Here is an 18,477-nt window from a genome sequence, read left to right on the forward strand (position 1 = left end):
GACACGAACACAAATTTTGTCATTTTAGCTGTCTACCAAAACATATTCAAGATACAGGTATATAATGAAGACTATGTATAGTTCAGACTATCAGTTTTAATTTGAAGGTACAGATGGAGCAGCTGTTATTTGAGCTGCTCCTGGCAATAGCATCGCCAACCGCTGTGTTCTGCCATCCGAGAGAAGGGGGCGCGCGTACGAGATACTTGCACACCCCGTTCTGCCGGAGCCCGCTGCCGCCGCCCCCACTAGCCCTGCACGTAGAATAGAATAGAATAGAATCTTTATTTATCATAAAATGTCCACATACAATGAACATTAAACGAAAATAATTTGTGAACAATACAGATATACAAGCAAAGGTATTAAAAAAAAACAGTACATATGACTACAAGATTCATACATAGATCACGGTATTTTTAACCCTGGGTATTTAAAATATTTAAAGTGCGAACAGCCACTGGAAAAAAGCTCTCCCTATATCGTTTAGTTTTACATAGAACTGAACGATAACGCCTATTTGAGGGAAGCAAGGAAAAGAAATCATTATTTGGGTGGGTCGGATCTCTCAAAATATTATTAGTTTTAGAAAGAAGCCGCTTCTTAAAGATGTCATGTAAACTCGGCAAAACAACTCCTACTGCTTTACCTGCATTTGACACGACCCTCTGAAGGGACTTCCGGTCGGCTACTGAGCATGGGCCAAACCATGCAACAATGCCGTAAGTAAGAACACTCTCAATCACGCATGAGTAAAAGTTCACCAAAGTCTTCTCACTCATACCAGCCAAGCGCAGTTTCCTCAGAAAATACATACGCTGGTGGGCTTTTTTAATGATGATATTAATATGGGTGCTCCATGTCAGATCTTTGGATATATTAACACCCAGGAACTTAAAAGTGTCAACGGTCTCCACCTGTTGACCATTTAAAACCAGTGGAAGATACGTGGTCTTGTGAGACTTCCTGAAATCCACAATCATCTCTTTTGTCTTGCTCACATTCAGAATCAGACAATTCTCCCTGCTCCATGACTCCAGTTTAGATACCTCCAACCTATATTTTGACTCATCATCATCAGTGATGAGACCCAGTATGGCGATATCATCCGCAAATTTAATAAGCTGGACAGAATCAGAACTTGAAAAACAATCAAAAGTAAATAATGAGTATAGCAGGGGGCTCAAAACACACCCCTGAGGGACTCCAGTGTTAACTGTCAATTCGCCGGACACCTGATTTCCCATCTTAACGACCTGAGGCCTATTGGACAGGAAATCCAGAATCCATCTGCACATGGGCCCACTTAAACCATGACTGAGGAGTTTATTCACTAATGTTGTCGGAATCACGGTATTAAAAGCCGAACTGTAATCAGCAAACAAAATCCGAGCAGATGATCCCTTGGAATCCAGGTGGGCAGAAATCTTGTGAACTAACAAAACCACTGCATCATCCGTGGATCTATTAGCCTTATAGGCAAACTGAAAGGAGTCAAAGCCAGGGGGAATGCTTCCCTTAAGGTGAGCAAGAACCAGTCTCTCAAACGCCTTCATAATTAGAGACGTTAAGGCAATCGGTCGATAATCATTCAGACTATCGGCCTTCCCTTTTTTAGGGACCGGTGCAATGGATGTGGATTTCAAACACTTGGGTACGTAACAAGCAATAAGGGACAAGTTAAAAATAAAAGTAAAAATTCCCGCAAGCTGCGCGGCACATTTTTTCAAAACCTTCCCCTGGATCCCATCAGGGCCTGCGGCCTTTCCAACCTTAGTCCTAAGGAAACATATCCTAACAGACTCTTCATCTACTTCCAGACAGGCCCCATTCTCACAGTAGCTCTCTAAGAGAGGCGGAGAGGCGTCTCCCTAAAGCGGGAATCCACTCCCCACCATGGTACTGACAGGGATGCGCGAGTGTGTGAGATGCTCACACGTCCCCATCTGCACTGCCAGTCTGCACCAGCTCAGGAGAACTGGCGATTCCTCAGGCTGGCTAACAGGCGCTCCATCTGTATTCAGATCCAAACTAGGAAGAAGAGTTTAGGAATTACAGCCATTTAATATTTAGCCCCCTTTTACAAGGGGCCATAAGTACTTGGACAATTGATCAATCAGTTCCTAACGAGCCGGTTGGCTGTTAAATTATCTCGCCCCACTTTCTCTCTCCAAGCTCTGATAAATCTGTGTTCTGTGAAAGATTTCAGCCTTACCTTATGTATTAACTGGTGCTCTGTATAAGCCTCGTACTGGTTCTAACAAATCCATGCGACTTTACTACAGCCCCAGTTAAGTTACCCATGCTGGATTGACAACTTCACCACTACTTGTTTAAGGAGTGAGAAAACGTAGGACTACTCATTTTACTTGCAGATTTATCTGGTACTCGGTCACAGGCCAACGAATGGGAAATGAGCAAGCCACAGTGTTCCCTTTACTTGGGGAAATCACATGCCCATTCGTACACCAAACTTCCAAGTAGTGCAAACATCATATACAGCCAGGATTCTGAAATGTTAAAGTTCAGTGTGATTTCAAACTGGAGAAAAGTAACAAAAATAGTAATCCTAAAACCAATTAGGCATCAGATGGCAAACACGGCACATATGCCAATAACCAGAAAGAAATCTGAAGCATCTTATCCATGTTCCCAGGTAGGATTCATTTTGACTAACTACTTCACAAACAATTAATGTTTGGAAATAATCTTTATTTTCTTGACATAAATCTAGCATTTATAACATGTTTATAGATACATATTTACATTGGTTACCCTCAATCCATAATCATTGCCAGTGTGTTTGTTATATCAGAAATGTATTGCTTTAATAAAAAATCTAATGTAGTCTCTACTGTAATAACTCCATCATGTCCATCCGCCAGGAAATAAAATCAGCAAGTAAAGAAATACCCTTTCATAAACAACTGTATCCCCCATCCATTCTCCGGCAAAAAAACAAAATTCACTTGGTGTCTATATAGAAAGTAGGTTTAGGATTCTGCTTGGTTTTCCCTTGAAAATGTCTAGAATACAGGGAAAAAAATTACAATATATAAGATAAATTGCAGAAAATCAACATTACACTTTCAATTAACTGAATTTAAGGAAAAGAACTCAAGTGACAGTTTAGAAGAATAAGAACATTAGATTAGCACGCAAAATAACTTATGCTTAAATACAGTAGCTTTACATTATGGAAAAAGTTTGACCAACATTGTACAATTGCTGGTCAAACTGATTCCATAATCAGTTCCAAAAAAGTGTACCCGTTACTTATAAAAGGCAGACCATTTTGTGTACTAAACCAATATTTTTTATGAATCTGTTGATCTGCAGATCCCTAGTTTAAATATCAGGAACATTGGTATGCAACAATATGTTGGTGACGCCTACACTATAATGGCAATTTGATTTATTTACTGCATTATATACAAATACATTTTTTAAATGATTATATCTAAATTATGTTCTGAAATGAGGTAGTGAAATAGTGAAATAGACTAGCATGTGATTATAGGACAAGGAGATTACACAACTAATACATGAAAAGGAGGGAAAAGATAACAATCTACAACTAATACATGAACAGAGGGAAAAGATAAAAATCCATTTCTATTTTCTGTAAATACTTTCTACAGCTGTATTAAAAATGAAGTTATCTTATGTTCCCTTTCTATGTAAGCTCTTGTGGGCCCACTACACTTGTGTATCCTCCCCTTACCTATGACACCATCTCCTCCCACATGGAATTCTTTTCATCAGCAGTGACGTCTGCCGCACCATCAACTGTACTTCCAATTCTGGCAATGCAGATTTTCTAGCTACTACAATGTATTTATTACAACTTATTGTTCTGTTATGGTACTATTATGTTAGGTCGGAATTTTGTATTATCTTTATGTCCTGCATTGTGGACTTATTGTGGTGCCCTATATATAGGATAATGATAATAATGTGTTAATCTGTGCTGTAGGAACAATATTAGCACACTTGTCAGTCTGAGGGATACGGCCACCACATTCCCCTTATATTGTAAGGACAAATGTCACACTCACCTGTCTGAGGAATCGGCTGCCTAAATAACCAGTGGCAATGCTCGTCAAATTTTTTCGAGTGCCCACTTTACATTTTATATAGCCATATAAGTTTGCACCCTGAAGAGTGACTCCCATTATAACCACAGCCTAAAGGAGACAATGCATGTATATAATTATTATACAACATTTATAAAGCGGCAAAATATTAATTTCCATGTGAAGTAAAAGGGTATACAACAACTCAATTATAAAGGTTTAATGGTGCAGAAAAAGATACAGATCCCTCCCAGGACTTGTCAGGTTATACACGGTGTAGGAAGCAGTGCAACATGTAGCTAATTAGTTATTGGATTACTTTATTTGGGGGGGGGGGGATTACTGTAGACCACTTCTGTGTTTTCTGTTTAGTCCATAACAAATTAGCATGCAACAGAGGAAGCACTGACATTGCCCTCAGTGTAAACTTCCAGCTGTTGCAGAAACCAATCCCACATTACATATCTCCATTCGGTTTGATACGAAATCCCGGCTCCGGAATCCCGACCGCCGAAATCCAGACAATGGGGGGGATTGTGGACTGCGCCCACCCCCCTTGCGGGCTCGCTGCGCTCGCCACGCAGCGGTCCCGGTGCCTCGCTACACTCGGCACACTAATTTATTCTCCCTCTATGGGTGTCGTGGACACCTATAGAGGGAGAAAGTGTCGGGATTTCGGCGGTCGGGATTCCGAACGTCGGGATTATAACTGCATCCCCTCCAGTCACCTACAGGAAATGGTAATACAAATACAGGGTGTATTCTAATCAGTAAAGAAGAAACAGGATGGAAAAATACTAGGCGACACAATAATAAATCATGTACATATTGTTTTGTTTTTAGAGTTTTCACTGAAGATGGACACACTTTAAAGCAAGCCCTTCTAGCTAGTAAATTTCATGTAACTGGGTAGCCATTGTTTATAGTGTTGACATGCCCGCTACTGTTATAGGTGTTGTAACTTCATTCAGGTTTCCTAAATGTCATCAAGAAACAGCTGCAGTCGGTATTCAACCTGATATTTTACATATAATGAATCTGATTCTTCTGACAAGTCGAAACAATTGTTTACTTGGCTGGCTGTTGCAAGGACAAAGTGGCGCCGGTGAATGGCTGCCTGGGTGCTGTACAGCTCAGTAAATCTATGTTCCCCATGTCTGTGTCCCTCACCAGGATATGTGTAGTGCATATCTGTACGTGTGTTATATATCTGTACTGTCACTGTTTTACTTGTTCCTACCCTGGCTGTTGCACAGCTAACCAAATCTAATTCCTAGTATATACAAGTATACCTGGCCAATAAAGCTGATTCTGATTCTGTTGCAGTAGTTTAAGTTCTTATCTGCAGCACTGTGTAGCTACTGATCTGCCATTAGAAAATGCTGTCCGGTGCTGCAATGTTGATAGGAATGCATTGAGATGTCGACAGTTTGTTTAATATGGTGTCATGCTCTAATAGTTTAAGTGGCTAAACGACCAGATGCATTCCTTGCGTAAAAAACAAAGTTTCAAGTTGTTTGATGATATCCAATTTCTTCTGGGATCTTTACTGCTCTATGTACTGCAAACAGACCATACAATTCCCTTGCTGCATTTTCTGGATTGAATATGAAAAAGTATTTTCAGGTAATTATGATGCATACACAAAGACTATTGTCTCATTATGTCCTTACACTAAGCAAAATCAATAAACCAATTGGGTCATTCTATGTCAGAGCGACCAGGTGTGTCCACCACCTATATCAAATTTTTTTTTTTTTTCCAAAACTACTATTTCTGCAAAATATCTTGACTGTCTGACAAATAGTTTATTAAACATTGATTTATAAATGTATTAAATTATTTACTAATCGCAGATTCTTTATCCAGGTTATTAGGAATCAGTAGGAAATATGTACCCATAAAATGTAAGCTTTCCTCAAAAATCGAAATAAAAATGACTTTATCTGCCTTACAATTTGTGTTATGGCAAAACCGCACATTTAAAAATGCTAGGTTAAATGGACATAAAAGATATCCCAATTTTTTTTAAGGTGCTTCACAAAAAGGTATACATTACTACCACATACAAAAAAAAAAAAAGCATTGTTTAATAATGGAGAAAAAAAAATTAACCTGACGTTCAATAAATTTGTTAGGCACCTAAAAGTGTAGGATATCTGATGGCGATATCACCTAGCTTTTTAACTCTGTTAGAAAAACATGCATTCTGTTGTAATGCCAACTGAAAGGCAGATCAATTAATTTAGTTTTGATTTTTGGATAAAGGAGGAAAAGTTACCTTATGGATCCCTGAGGACGGGGAGATTTTCCCCGAAAACGTTCAGCTGAATACAGATTATGTCCAGTTGAATTGAATACCATGTCTGAGTGCCCCCTTCCTTGCTGGGTATATATATTTGACACACACACACACACACATCTATCATTACACACACACACACACACACACACACATCTATAATTTATCATTTTAAGCCTAAACAAAATTGATGGACCATTTTTATCTTACCAGCCATTTCACTTTGAATGAAAACAAAGCACTAAAGGCAAATATCACCCAAATGATAGGGCAGGTGACGAGACCCAGCCAGAAGATTCGTGACTCCGCCTCTGAGGAGCTTTTCTTTCCGGAGCCTGACTTAAAAAGCGAAATAACAAGGAATTAGTCCAATTTATACACAGCTCCACACTGACAGACAGAAGCTGAACAGCTCCTACCTTTCGGGATTCATAAACCCAATGACTCTTCCCATCATCGTCCACCTGGTTCCACCATCGCAGTCCCACCAATAACCTTCCAGTGATGTTCTAAAAACAGAAAAGAACAGCCTTACACAAAGCCCCATTGTGCCTATTTCTGGGAATACAGAAGATCTTTTCTCAGTGCCCTACAGGATCTGTATGAATAAAATATAATCAAATGATCATTTAGTCAACCATGATCAAACTTAAAAATTCTAGATTGAGTCAATTGTGCTCACTATAGAAAATTTTGTTCAATAAATATTTGTGGAGTTAAAATGATCTAAAAATATTTTTTTTTTATCAAAATGTAAAACGTTTATTCTTAAACATTTTTTTTTTGGGGGGGGGGGATAGTATTTCTGTAGGGTGTTCTTAACTAAGGGTGCCATCTGAACAGTTAAAGAAACAGTTTTATTCTGCATGAATCTGGACTAATCCATCTTTTTCTTGTCATCTAACAGGTATGTAACATCCACATCCACTGCACTACAGATCCCAGCCTAGCTTCAGCATAATCTTCTGGCATGTTTTTGCTTTAATTGTATGTAACATCCACATCCACTGCACTACAGATCCCAGCCTAGCTTCAGCATAATCTTCTGGCATGTTTTTGCTTTAAATGTATGTACATCAATAGATAATTGTATTTTGTTAGATGTATGTATACATTGGAAGGTTTTAAGCAAGCCAATATTAGCATACCTCTTGGTTGGCCAATCAGGCTAGTTTATGATCTCTGTACAATTAGCATTTCAATCAGGTGGGCAAATGGTCTGGCCTGACCTTGCCCTTAATTTGGGATGGTATTTCTGTAGGGTTAGAAGCAAGGCAGCTTGCTGACTTTCAGCTTGCTGTTTTAACAAAGGGTGTTCTTAACTAAGGGTGCCATCTGAACAGTTAAAGAAACAGTTGAACAACTACATAAAGAAATACCGGAGGAACACAGAAGGACATAAAATTAAACATCATCCACTGAAAATTCAGAATTCTGCAGTGCGTTACCTGACCCAGCATCACCTACAGTCTGCACAGCCAGGACAATGAACTCCATACTGAACCAATCTCTGTACCAGAGCCATGGTTCCTCAATCCTGTGCATTCCCTATTCACTCTGCATGCTTTCTGCCCCTAGCAGGGTGTGTTGTGGCATGGCCCACGGTGAAAAGCTGTTAGGGGTCAAGGGTGCAGGTGGAGGGGGAAGAGAAGGATAGTAGGAGAGAGAGGACTACTTTGTCCATTCTCTTTACCTGCTGCCTCGTGTCCTGACCATCCTTACTTCTTGCCTCAGGTCTCCTTACCTGCACCTCATGTCACCTGTCTGTCTCCCCCTCCCTCTAGATTGTAAGCTCCTTTAGAGCAGGGCCCTCCTCCCTCCTGTTCTCACGGCACTCTTCTTGTATTTCAACTACAGCTCTTACTCATCTACAATCTATACCTGCATCTATTCTCATTCACTTCCTATATCTCAGCTGTATTGTGTACTAAGAATTGTGCTTTAATTGTGTTATGTCTAGATCTGTGTACCCTGTACTGTTCTTTTGTGTTCTATATGTACAGTACTGGCTGGTGCAATCACCATGTGGCGCCACTGAATGGCTGCCTGGGTACTGCACAGCTCGGTAAATATGTTCCCCATGTTCGTGACCCTTATTAGAATTCGTCTTGTGCATTTCTGTATGTGTGATGTACATCTGTACTGCCATTGTTGCCTGTTCCTTGTACTGATAACCCTTTGTATTGCAGTATGTGCATTTTTATTTTTAATGTCTGTAAAGCGCCTTGAGTCCTGTTGGAGAAAGTGCGCTATATAAATAAAACTTACTTACATTTAGTAAAAAATGCATCAGGACAAACAAATCAAGTACAGAAATCCAATTGGGGAAAGAGCATATTATCCAAGGGGGAACACATAATAGAGATTCCAGAATGAGATATGGTCAGGGTCCTGGAAGTTATAATCCTTGCGGCCAGGATGCCATCAGTAACAGTCTGATGGTAAGGGCTGAAGTTAGATTTAGGCTTAAGGTTAGGCACTATTCTCCAGAATCACACCATGCTGTGACATTGGTGCTCAATGCAAAGCGGGAGAGCCAAATGCCATGTAAGTCGCAAGTGTTGAATGGCGTGGCATCAATGAGCTTGCCTACATCTGTATACCATCCCCTCAGAAATTAATGAGGCAATAAGCTGTAGGTAAGGATATGATGTATAGTACATAGGTTGGATGGTGGTCTGTCACTCACCTTCACTGCCCAAAAGTCACATGACAACAGCAGGATGATGGTCACCATACAGGCAATGAAGCTGTTAGAGATCAGTTCACACAGAAGGTATACAAGTATTGCACTCACTCGGAAGAATAGATGGAAAAATGAAGCGATGGGGTGCCTTTAAAAGAAATGGTTTATATTTACCAGGTGAATTAACAGAGTAAGAGACATTGGGCCTGATTCAGAGATGATCGCAAAATCTTTCTCAAATGGGCAAAACCATGTGCAGTGCAGGTGGTGCAAATGTAAAATGTATGTACAGAGAGAGTAAGATGTGTGGGGCGAGTTGAAATCTAAATTGCAGTGTAAAAAAAAAAAAAAACAGCCAGTATTTACCCTGCACAGAAACAAAATAACCTACCCAAATCTAACTCTCTCTGCACATGTTACATCTGCATTACCTGAAGTGCAACATGGTTTTGAAATAATCAAGCGCAGTTTTTATACAGTTTTTAATCTTATGGACATTTCTTCCATCCATCTATACTGCTTCTGTTATCAATTTAACATATTCACCTTTCTTCAATAATTGGCTCCCCGAATGTCACTGGACTGACCATCTACCAACTAAAGTGGGTAAGAGCATAAATGGAATAAAACTCTATTTTCCCCTCTGTTTTTTTCCACTAACTTTTTCTTTATGGACTTTGATTATGGATATTTAGGGAGTGATACCAATTGAATGAATAAATTGTGCAATATTACCTCATTGGTTTTAATTCATAATTGTATAGCTATTGTAATATAATTAAATTGTTATTTTTTGTAATTAAAATGTATTATGTGAACAATTCAGTGCGCTCTCTCAATTAATCCAACATGGTTTTGCCCATTTGAGAAAGATTTTGCAATTCTGACCAACTCTGAATCAGGCCCATAATTAGAACATCTGTTGTGTTTTCGGTTTAGTTTGACTAAAAAAAAGTATTTCATTTCTTTAAATAGCTTTACTTACATTTTTTGGAATACAAACCTCAAAAATAAATCAAAATCCCCCACTAAAATACACAAAAAATGTTAAGGGGCATACACACGGGGCGATTTCAGACCCAATTCTAAGCGATCTGTGTGTATGCCCTGCATGTCACAAGGATTCTGGTGGACAAAGAGGCTGTACAGTATGTGTCAGTTTATTGTCTGGACTTCTTTATAGAACACAGTTTACACTTCACACCAAAGTGTAACGCAAAGTTCCCAAATATTGCACTTCTTCAATTAATGGGTCTATCTTGAGGTTATATTCAAAAGACTATTTTAACGATTTGCACATGCTTCCGTCTGTATGGTCTAGCCAGCCCTTTTTTGAGGCGGTATATTGGTATATGTACCAAAGCTTGAAGAGAGAAAGTACCAACCAATCAGCTCATAACTGTCAGTTTACAGACTGTGGGGCAGATGTATTAAGCCTAGCGAAGAGATAAACTGGAGATAAAGTGGAAGAAGATGACACACCAGCCAATCAACTCCCAACTTTTATATTTCAAAAACAGCTGATTGGCTGGTGCATTATCTTCTTCCACTTTAACTCTTCGCCAGGCTAAATACATCTGCCCCTGTGTTTGATAGTTTGAAATGATTGATCGCTACATTATCTCTCCATGCTTTGATACATTGCCTCATACAGTACAATGTGACTATGAAGTGCAGTAAGCATTTAATGTAGAAGCACTTTCATTTTCAAGGTTCATACATTCTGAAAGAGATGTCATGCCTTTGGTTCGATCCTATTTAACAGACTCATGGGACTTTGAAAATATCTATATGTTATTGTTGATATTTGTATACAGTAAACATCAGAGATGGATTCTGTGCGTATATATGACTGCTTAAAGCCTATTCCACCCCCCCCCCCCCCCCCCCCCCCCCCAAAAAAAACACTGCCTGATTCTTAATAGGCTGCAAAGAGCAAACACACATTATCTGTCCCCTATCTCATGCACAGAAACCTAATTTTTACCTCATTTTTTTCTTTTTTGGGCTTCTTGAACTTTCTTCATCAGCATCAAAGAGGGAAACATCCTCCGACTCATCATTACTGTCCTATAAAGACATAGCAGTATAAATACCTTGTTGAAAGGGCCATTACACAGACAGATCACTTGCTTTCGCCACATGAGACACCACTTGCATGGCACATGCAAAGCTTTTAAATCTTTTGCACAGGTACGGTATATTTTCTCAAATAAAGATGAAAGGAGTATTTCTCTGAAAATATTTACATGGAGCCTAAAGCATAAAATGTGACACAAATACAAGATACTGGCAGTATTAATCAGTTTCAGTCCTCTATTTTGCTAATGTGTGACCTAGTATTTCATATTAGGGCTATTTAAACTATCAGTGTGCACTAAATGAAAACAATATAATGGCAGGCTTTCATTTGTATACATATACAGCGGAGAAAATGTGTTTGATTAAAATATCATATAATGGAGGAGACATACTAACATTGGGAGAGTGATAAAATTAAATGAAAAAGTAACAGCCAATCAGATAATAAATGCCATGTTAAAGACTGACCTGATTCAGCTTTGCTAACAAACCAAAAAAAGCACCCAAATGGGCAAGACCAGGTTACACTGCTGGTATGTTGCCGGTATCAACTGACGGGGAGGGATGGGATGGCGGGGGGAGGCTTTGCATTCTCTGACTAAAGTGCCCCGCCACAATGCTGTTTGCGCCACACTAGGGCACAAAACAGCATTATAACCTAGTTTTGTCAGATTTCTGCTCATGCTCAAGGAGGCGGGGAGCGGAAATCCACTATTCGTACTTAGCAGCACATTGATTTGAATAGTTCCGGAAGCTCCCTCCCATAAATGACTACCTAGTTAACAGGCCCAATTGAGGATATTTATGTCTTTCTAGAGTCTAGATCAGGGCTGCTCTCTGCCTGGGGTGTCGCTGAATTTCTTTTTGAATATATTGTCAAAACATTTATGTGGATTAATGTTTTTTAATGTCTAAACAATTATTTTGTTGCAGTTACCTATAAATATAATTGTCATTGTTTTAATAATTGACATTTTGGTACTTGTTTCCTAGCATGGCGCCCATCGGGTCCCATCGCATACCTTAACTTAAGGTATGCGATGGGACCCGACGGACCCGATTTTCAGGCTTTTTTTTGAGGTTTCCCGACAAATGTAAAATCGGGTCCATCGCATGTTATTATAATGGCATGCAATGCGACCGACACGAACGACCCTATTTTACATTGTAAGCATTGTATGTAATGTTAAATTCCTATCTAAAATCGGGTCCATTGTATGCCATTATAATGGCATACAATGCGACGTACCCGATTTTACATAGGAACCAATGTTAAATGGCCCCCCATACCCAATTTTTGATTGTATACCCACCCTAATGGGTAATTTCTATGTCAAATGCCCCCCCCCCCCCCCACCATGATGAACGCCAACCGGAAGTGTGGCGAGCGCAGCGAGCCTGCGAGGGGAGGCAGTACGCGTCCTCCGACCTTTTCATACCCCCACTATCCACGTCGGTGTGGAGTTGATTTTATATAATGTGGCGAGCGCAGCGATCCACCGAGCCCGAAGCCTGGCCAGCGCAGCGATCCACCGAGCCCGAAGCGTGGTGAGCGCAGCGAGCCCCGCGAGGGGACGTGTAATACGTCTGAAGTAATGCACGTCCGCTCGCCACGCTTCGGGCTCGGTGGCTCGCTACACTATATAAGTTCAACTCCCGCCGACGTGGATAGTGGGGGTATGAAAAGGTCGGACGACGCGAACCGCCGCCCCTCGCAGGCTTACTGCACTCACCACGCTTCGGGTTCACGTTGATCGTCGCGTGGTGTTAACAATGGGGGGGCATACAATGAAAAATGGGGTCTGGTTCGCATTTAACATTGGGGCCAATGTAAAATCGGGTCTCAGGGACCATTTAACATTGGTTCCAATGTAAAAAATCAAGTCGGTCGGGTCAATCGCATCGCATGCAATTTGGTTGCATGCGATGCGATTGATCCGATTGCATACAATTAAAATCGGTGGCGCCGTGCTCGGAAACAAGTACCGACATTTTTAATTTAATTGACATGGTTGAGTAGGTAGGGGCCCCACAGCACTGCTTTGCCCAAGAGCCCATAATGCTTTTAAGATGGCTCCTCTGCATTTGAAGAGACCAAACTATAATGTAATCAGGTCTCCCATTTGTTCATAATGATATGTTCTATTATTTGAATCTAATACTATAATTTTGTACTGTAACACTTTAATACATCTCATTGTGTAACGCTTCTAACACACAGATACACTGTATGTCAGACGTATAAACAGTTCAATTCTTGGAGCAAATCCGACACTAGGAAATGCTCTGACCTTCTTGAGTCTGCCAGCAGTTACCAATATGTTTTCCCTTTATTTTAAACAAAATAATTTGCCTAAGAATATCTTTGTATATTTTTTTTTTTTTTTTTTTTAACCTTCTTGCCATCACTGAAACCTGGCTGTCCGCATCTGACACTACCTCCCCTGCTGCCCTCTCTTATGGAGGCCTCTCCTTCACACACTCGGTCAGACCGGATGGCCGCCAGGGTGGAGGAGTGGGCATCCTCCTCTCCCCCAACTGCACCTTCCGCGCCATCCCACCTGAGCCCTCCCTCACATTCTCCACCTTTGAGGTACACACTATCCGCCTCTTCTACCCCATTCACCTCCTTGTGGCTGTAATCTACCGCCCCCCTGGCCCCTGCTCCCCTTTCCTTGATAACTTTGCTGCGTGGCTTCCACACTTTCTTGCCTCTGACCTCCCCTCTATCATCCTCGGTGACTTTAACATTCCTATTGACATCAATAATGCTGCCTCCTCTAACCTTCTTGACCTTACCACCTCCTTTGGACTTTCTCAATGGACCTCCACCCCCACTCATAATCTCGGACACTCCCTTGACCTAGTCTTCACCCACCATTGTAATCTCTCTGATTTCTCTAATTCTTCCTTCCCACTCTCTGACCACAATCTGCTCTCTTTCACCCTCTCATCCTCCCCTCTCCCCTCATTGCCCAGACCCACAGTCACCAGACGTAACCTCGGATCTCTTGACCCCACTGTCCTGTCTTCCCTGGAGACTTTCCTCTCTCCTCTCTCAACCATGACTTGCCCCAACCAGGCTGCCTCTTTCTATTATTCTTCTCTCACCTCTGCTCTCGACTCTGTAGCCCCCCTCCACACTGTTCCCCTTCGACGCTCTAAACCACAACCCTGGCACAACAAAATAACTAGATTCTTGCAAAAATGTGCACGCTCTGCTGAACGCCTCTGGAGAAAATCTCACTCTCTGGAAGACTTCCTCCATTTCAAGTTTATTCTCTCCTCCTACAGCGCTGCTCTCTCCTATACCAAACAATCTTTCTTCAAATCTCTCATCTCTTCCCATTCCTCCAATCCTCGACGTCTCTTTGATACTTTCAACACTCTACTTCGCCCTGCACCACCCCTCCTCCCTTCATCCCTCACTGCCACTGACTTTGCCTCCTTCTTCCTCTCTAAAATTGAGGTAATCCGACATGATATCTCCTTCCATACCCCCTCTGCAGCCCACCCACCCCAATCATCCTCCCCTACCAACTACCCCACTCTGTCATCCTTCTGCCCTACTACAGCTGAGGAAGTCCGCTCACTCATCTCATCCTCTCCCCCCTCTACCTGTCCCTTGGACCCTCTCCCCTCCCGTCTCCTCAGTTCCCTCTCCCCCACTGGCTGCTCCCACCTTGCTCACCTCTTTAACCTATCTCTTTCTACTGGCATCTTTCCCTCACCCTTCAAACACGCTCTGGTCTCGCCTATTCTTAAAAAACCTAACCTGGACCCTTTATCTCCCACAAGCTACCGCCCTATCTCTCTTCTCCCATTTGCCTCTAAAATACTAGAACGGCTGGTTTACAGGCGTCTCACAAGCTACCTGTCTGACCACTCCATCCTAGATCCCCTTCAATCTGGCTTTCGCCCACTTCACTCCACTGAGACTGCCCTAGTGAAAGTCACCAATGACCTGCTGTCAGCCAAATCCAAGGGTCACTTCTCCCTGCTTATCCTTTTGGACCTATCTGCTGCCTTTGACACTGTGGATCACCCTCTCCTCCTCCACACACTCCAAAACATTGGCCTCTCTGGCACAGTCTTCAACTGGTTTTCCTCTTACCTCTTCAACCGTTCCTTCTCAGTCTCTGCCTCTGGCTCTACCTCACCACCTTCTATCCTTCCTGTCGGGGTCCCTCAGGGTTCCGTCCTTGGCCCCATTCTGTTCTCTCTGTACACCTCCTCTCTGGGTGCACTCATTAACTCCTTTGGCTTCCAATATCACCTCTATGCAGATGACACCCAAATCTACCTCTCCTCTCCTGATCTGTCCCCCACTGTTTTCTCTCAAGTTTCCAACTGCCTCGCTGCCATCTCTACCTGGATGTCTGAGCGATTTCTGAAGCTGAATATGGACAAAACCGAACTTATTATCTTTCCCCCACCCAGAGCTATGCCCCCTACTAATATCTCTATCACTGTTAACAACACCATCATCTCCCCTGTTCCCCAACTCCGCTGCCTGGGTGTCACACTTGACTCCTCCCTCTCCTTTGCACCCCACATCCAAGCCCTGGCCCATTCTTGCCGGTTCCAGTTACGCAACATTGCTCGCATCAGGCCCTTTCTCTCACAGAGTGCAACTAAGCTGATCATCCACTCATTAGTCATCTCACGGCTTGACTACTGTAATGCTCTTCTCACTGGCCTCGCTCAATCCCAACTAGCTCCTCTCCAATCTGTCCTCAATGCTGCAGCTAGGCTTATCTTCCTCTCCCGCCGCTCTAACTCTGCTACTCCCCTTCAACAAAATCTGCACTGGCTTCCATTCCCCTACAGAATCCTCTTCAAACACCTCACACTCACATACAGGGCCATCTCTAATTCCATTGCTCCATATATCTCTAACCTCATCTCCATTCATACACCCTCCCGCCCTCTACGGTCAGCTGACGACTGTCGTCTCTCCTCCACCCTGATCACTGCTTCCCATGCTAGAGTACAGGACTTTGCCCGTGCTGCACCCCTTCAGTGGAACGCACTCCCTCGCTCCATTAGACTCTCCCCGACCTTGCAAAGCTTCAAACGGGCACTGAAAACTCACCTATTCATCAAAGCGTACCCTTCCACTGCATAAACCAGCTGGTTCTCCGACCCCTTGCCTGTTTCCTGTTTACATCCTGCTATCTAACCACCACCCCCTCGCTTGCACCTCTTGTAATCTGTCTGTCTCCCCTTCCTACTAGATTGTAAGCTCCTCCGAGTAGGGCCCTCTTCCCTCCTGTTGTCAAAGCCCACTTCTCTTCACATTTCACTCACAGCTCTCCTTTACTCCAACACTCAGTGACCATCTTCATACTCATCTCCATCATTGGCCTCAAGCCTCTAGTTGTATGTTGATTGGGTCCTCACTACTTACATTTAAGCTGTAATGTGTATTGAACTGTGGTGCTCTTTATTTGTACTGTATTTTTGTTATTTATTCAATGTTATGCCAAGTTTTTGTCTCCCTGTATTGTTCCTTTGTACGGCGCTGCGAAACACTTGTGGCGCCTTATAAATAAAATTATAATAATAATAATATATAATTTTTAATGTTTTGTGTATCTTTGAAGGGGATGCAGTCAGCACCCGGCAGTCGGGATACAGTAGGTGCCAGTGCTGGAATCCCAAATGCCGGTATCCTGATTGTCTGTATGCTCGGGTGGGTTAGGCTGCAGGTGATGAGGTTTAGGCACTAGGGCGCAGGTTATGTTTAGGTGCAGGGGTGGGGGGAGGGTAATGTAGGGTACACACCAGAACGATTAGGCCCAAAACGACCCAATTTAGATACAATCTCAACCAATTGTATGTAAATTGGGCATGTTTTGGGCTATTTCCGATCCGATTCCAATGCGTGGCCCCGTGGGTCGTTTAGTCGTTTTTCAGATCCTACCTGCAGCAGGTAGGATCTGGAAACAACCATTCAGCTGTGTACAGGTCGCAATCGGATTGCACTCAGATCGTATGCATAATTTGAGTGGGTTGTGAGCTCCACAGATCATGAGCGGGTCGTACAATCGTCTTACAACTTGCTCACGTTCTGCATCTTTCTGGTGTGTGCTCTGCATTAGACACTAAGGGTGAAATGTAATAGGGTGAGAGAATCAGAAAGAGATAGATTTGGTAAGAAAGCTCCAGTTTTTTAAAAGTAGCAATCATTTACACTGTAAATTCAAACTGGTTTTGCAGTGTAAATGATTGCCGCTTAAAAAAACCCTGAAGATTTCTCACCCTATTACATTTGACCCTATATGCCTGAAAATATCATAGTTATTGTGCATATTATTTAAAATATAGCCTAATGTGTACACGTCTTCACACTTCTTATGCTGGGATTTAGAAAACCATCTTTACAAAAAGAGGGATTTATTTATTATACTGATTACAAGGTATGAGATCATATTGTTTTCATATCAGATCCATCCCGAGGTGACTATGAAACAGCCACCATGTTGAGTGGCTGCAGAAGAGACTTCTGCCACCAGGAATTGTCTGAAGGGCTTTATTTATTAAGCAGCAGCCCCTTTAATAGAGCCATTTAGTGAAACATGGCATGCTCAGTAAACAAAGAACCAAATGTGAGCCTAGCAACAGCTGTTTTTACTGATACACCAGTAATTACTTATAGCAAGACAATTTTATATATATTTAAGGCATGCCACCTTAATAACCTTAATCTAATTATCACCAAATTCCTCATTCGCCTAGGGTGAAATTAAACATGCTGTGACTGTCATACAGCTATACCGCCCACCATCTTGAGACCCCCCACAACCATCATCTCCCAGCTGACTGTTATTACCTGTCGCATCATATCAGCCCCAACCAGCACCCAGCAGCTGCTTACTTCCGGGACACGAGTTACTTCCGGGATAGCCAGATAATGCGCGCCCACGTTATGCGTGCCCGCGCACAAATCACACGCAGTGTACTACACAGCTCCTCCTCAGCCCAGCACAGCCACATCCTAGTCCGACTCCCGGAGACGGAGAGTGCCTACTAGCGTTGCTGGTGTGGTGGCGGTGTGTGATGCCGGGAGAAGTAATTACACTCCGAAAGTCACAGTCGCTCAGTCTGAAACATGTAAAATAGCACGGTATGGGGAGAAAGATGACTGTGTGGTTGATGAATAAATAATAGTTTATAGTTCACATTTACTTTTACTGGTTTTATTTGAGATCCACTTGAAGAAACATCTCTAAAGAAAACTGCACATTCCACTATTGGTAATGGGGCATAATTATTAAAATTATTCAATACATATTTTAAAATTTAAATTTCCCTGAAGCTTCTGCAAC

At 42.1% G+C, this 18,477-nt stretch overlaps 1 protein-coding gene across 1 annotated transcript; it reads right to left on the bottom strand.

The window, feature by feature from the left end:
• Positions 1–2,691: 2,691 nt before the first annotated feature.
• Positions 2,692–18,126, bottom strand: LOC146008744 (Golgi apparatus membrane protein TVP23 homolog B-like). Its single transcript, XM_083148379.1, has 7 exons — positions 17,982–18,126; positions 11,052–11,134; positions 9,068–9,212; positions 6,798–6,887; positions 6,589–6,717; positions 4,059–4,187; positions 2,692–3,026 (listed from the first exon to the last, which is right to left on the bottom strand). The coding sequence occupies exons 1-7, from the start codon at positions 17,991–17,993 to the stop codon at positions 2,994–2,996; spliced, it is 621 nt and encodes a 206-aa protein (XP_083004505.1). The 5' UTR covers positions 17,994–18,126; the 3' UTR covers positions 2,692–2,993.
• Between the last annotated feature and the right edge of the window lie 351 nt (positions 18,127–18,477).

The sequence above is a fragment of the Crinia signifera genome, chromosome 6, assembly GCF_055691185.1.
Source record: "Crinia signifera chromosome 6, ASM5569118v1, whole genome shotgun sequence".
Lineage (NCBI taxonomy): Eukaryota > Metazoa > Chordata > Amphibia > Anura > Myobatrachidae > Crinia > Crinia signifera.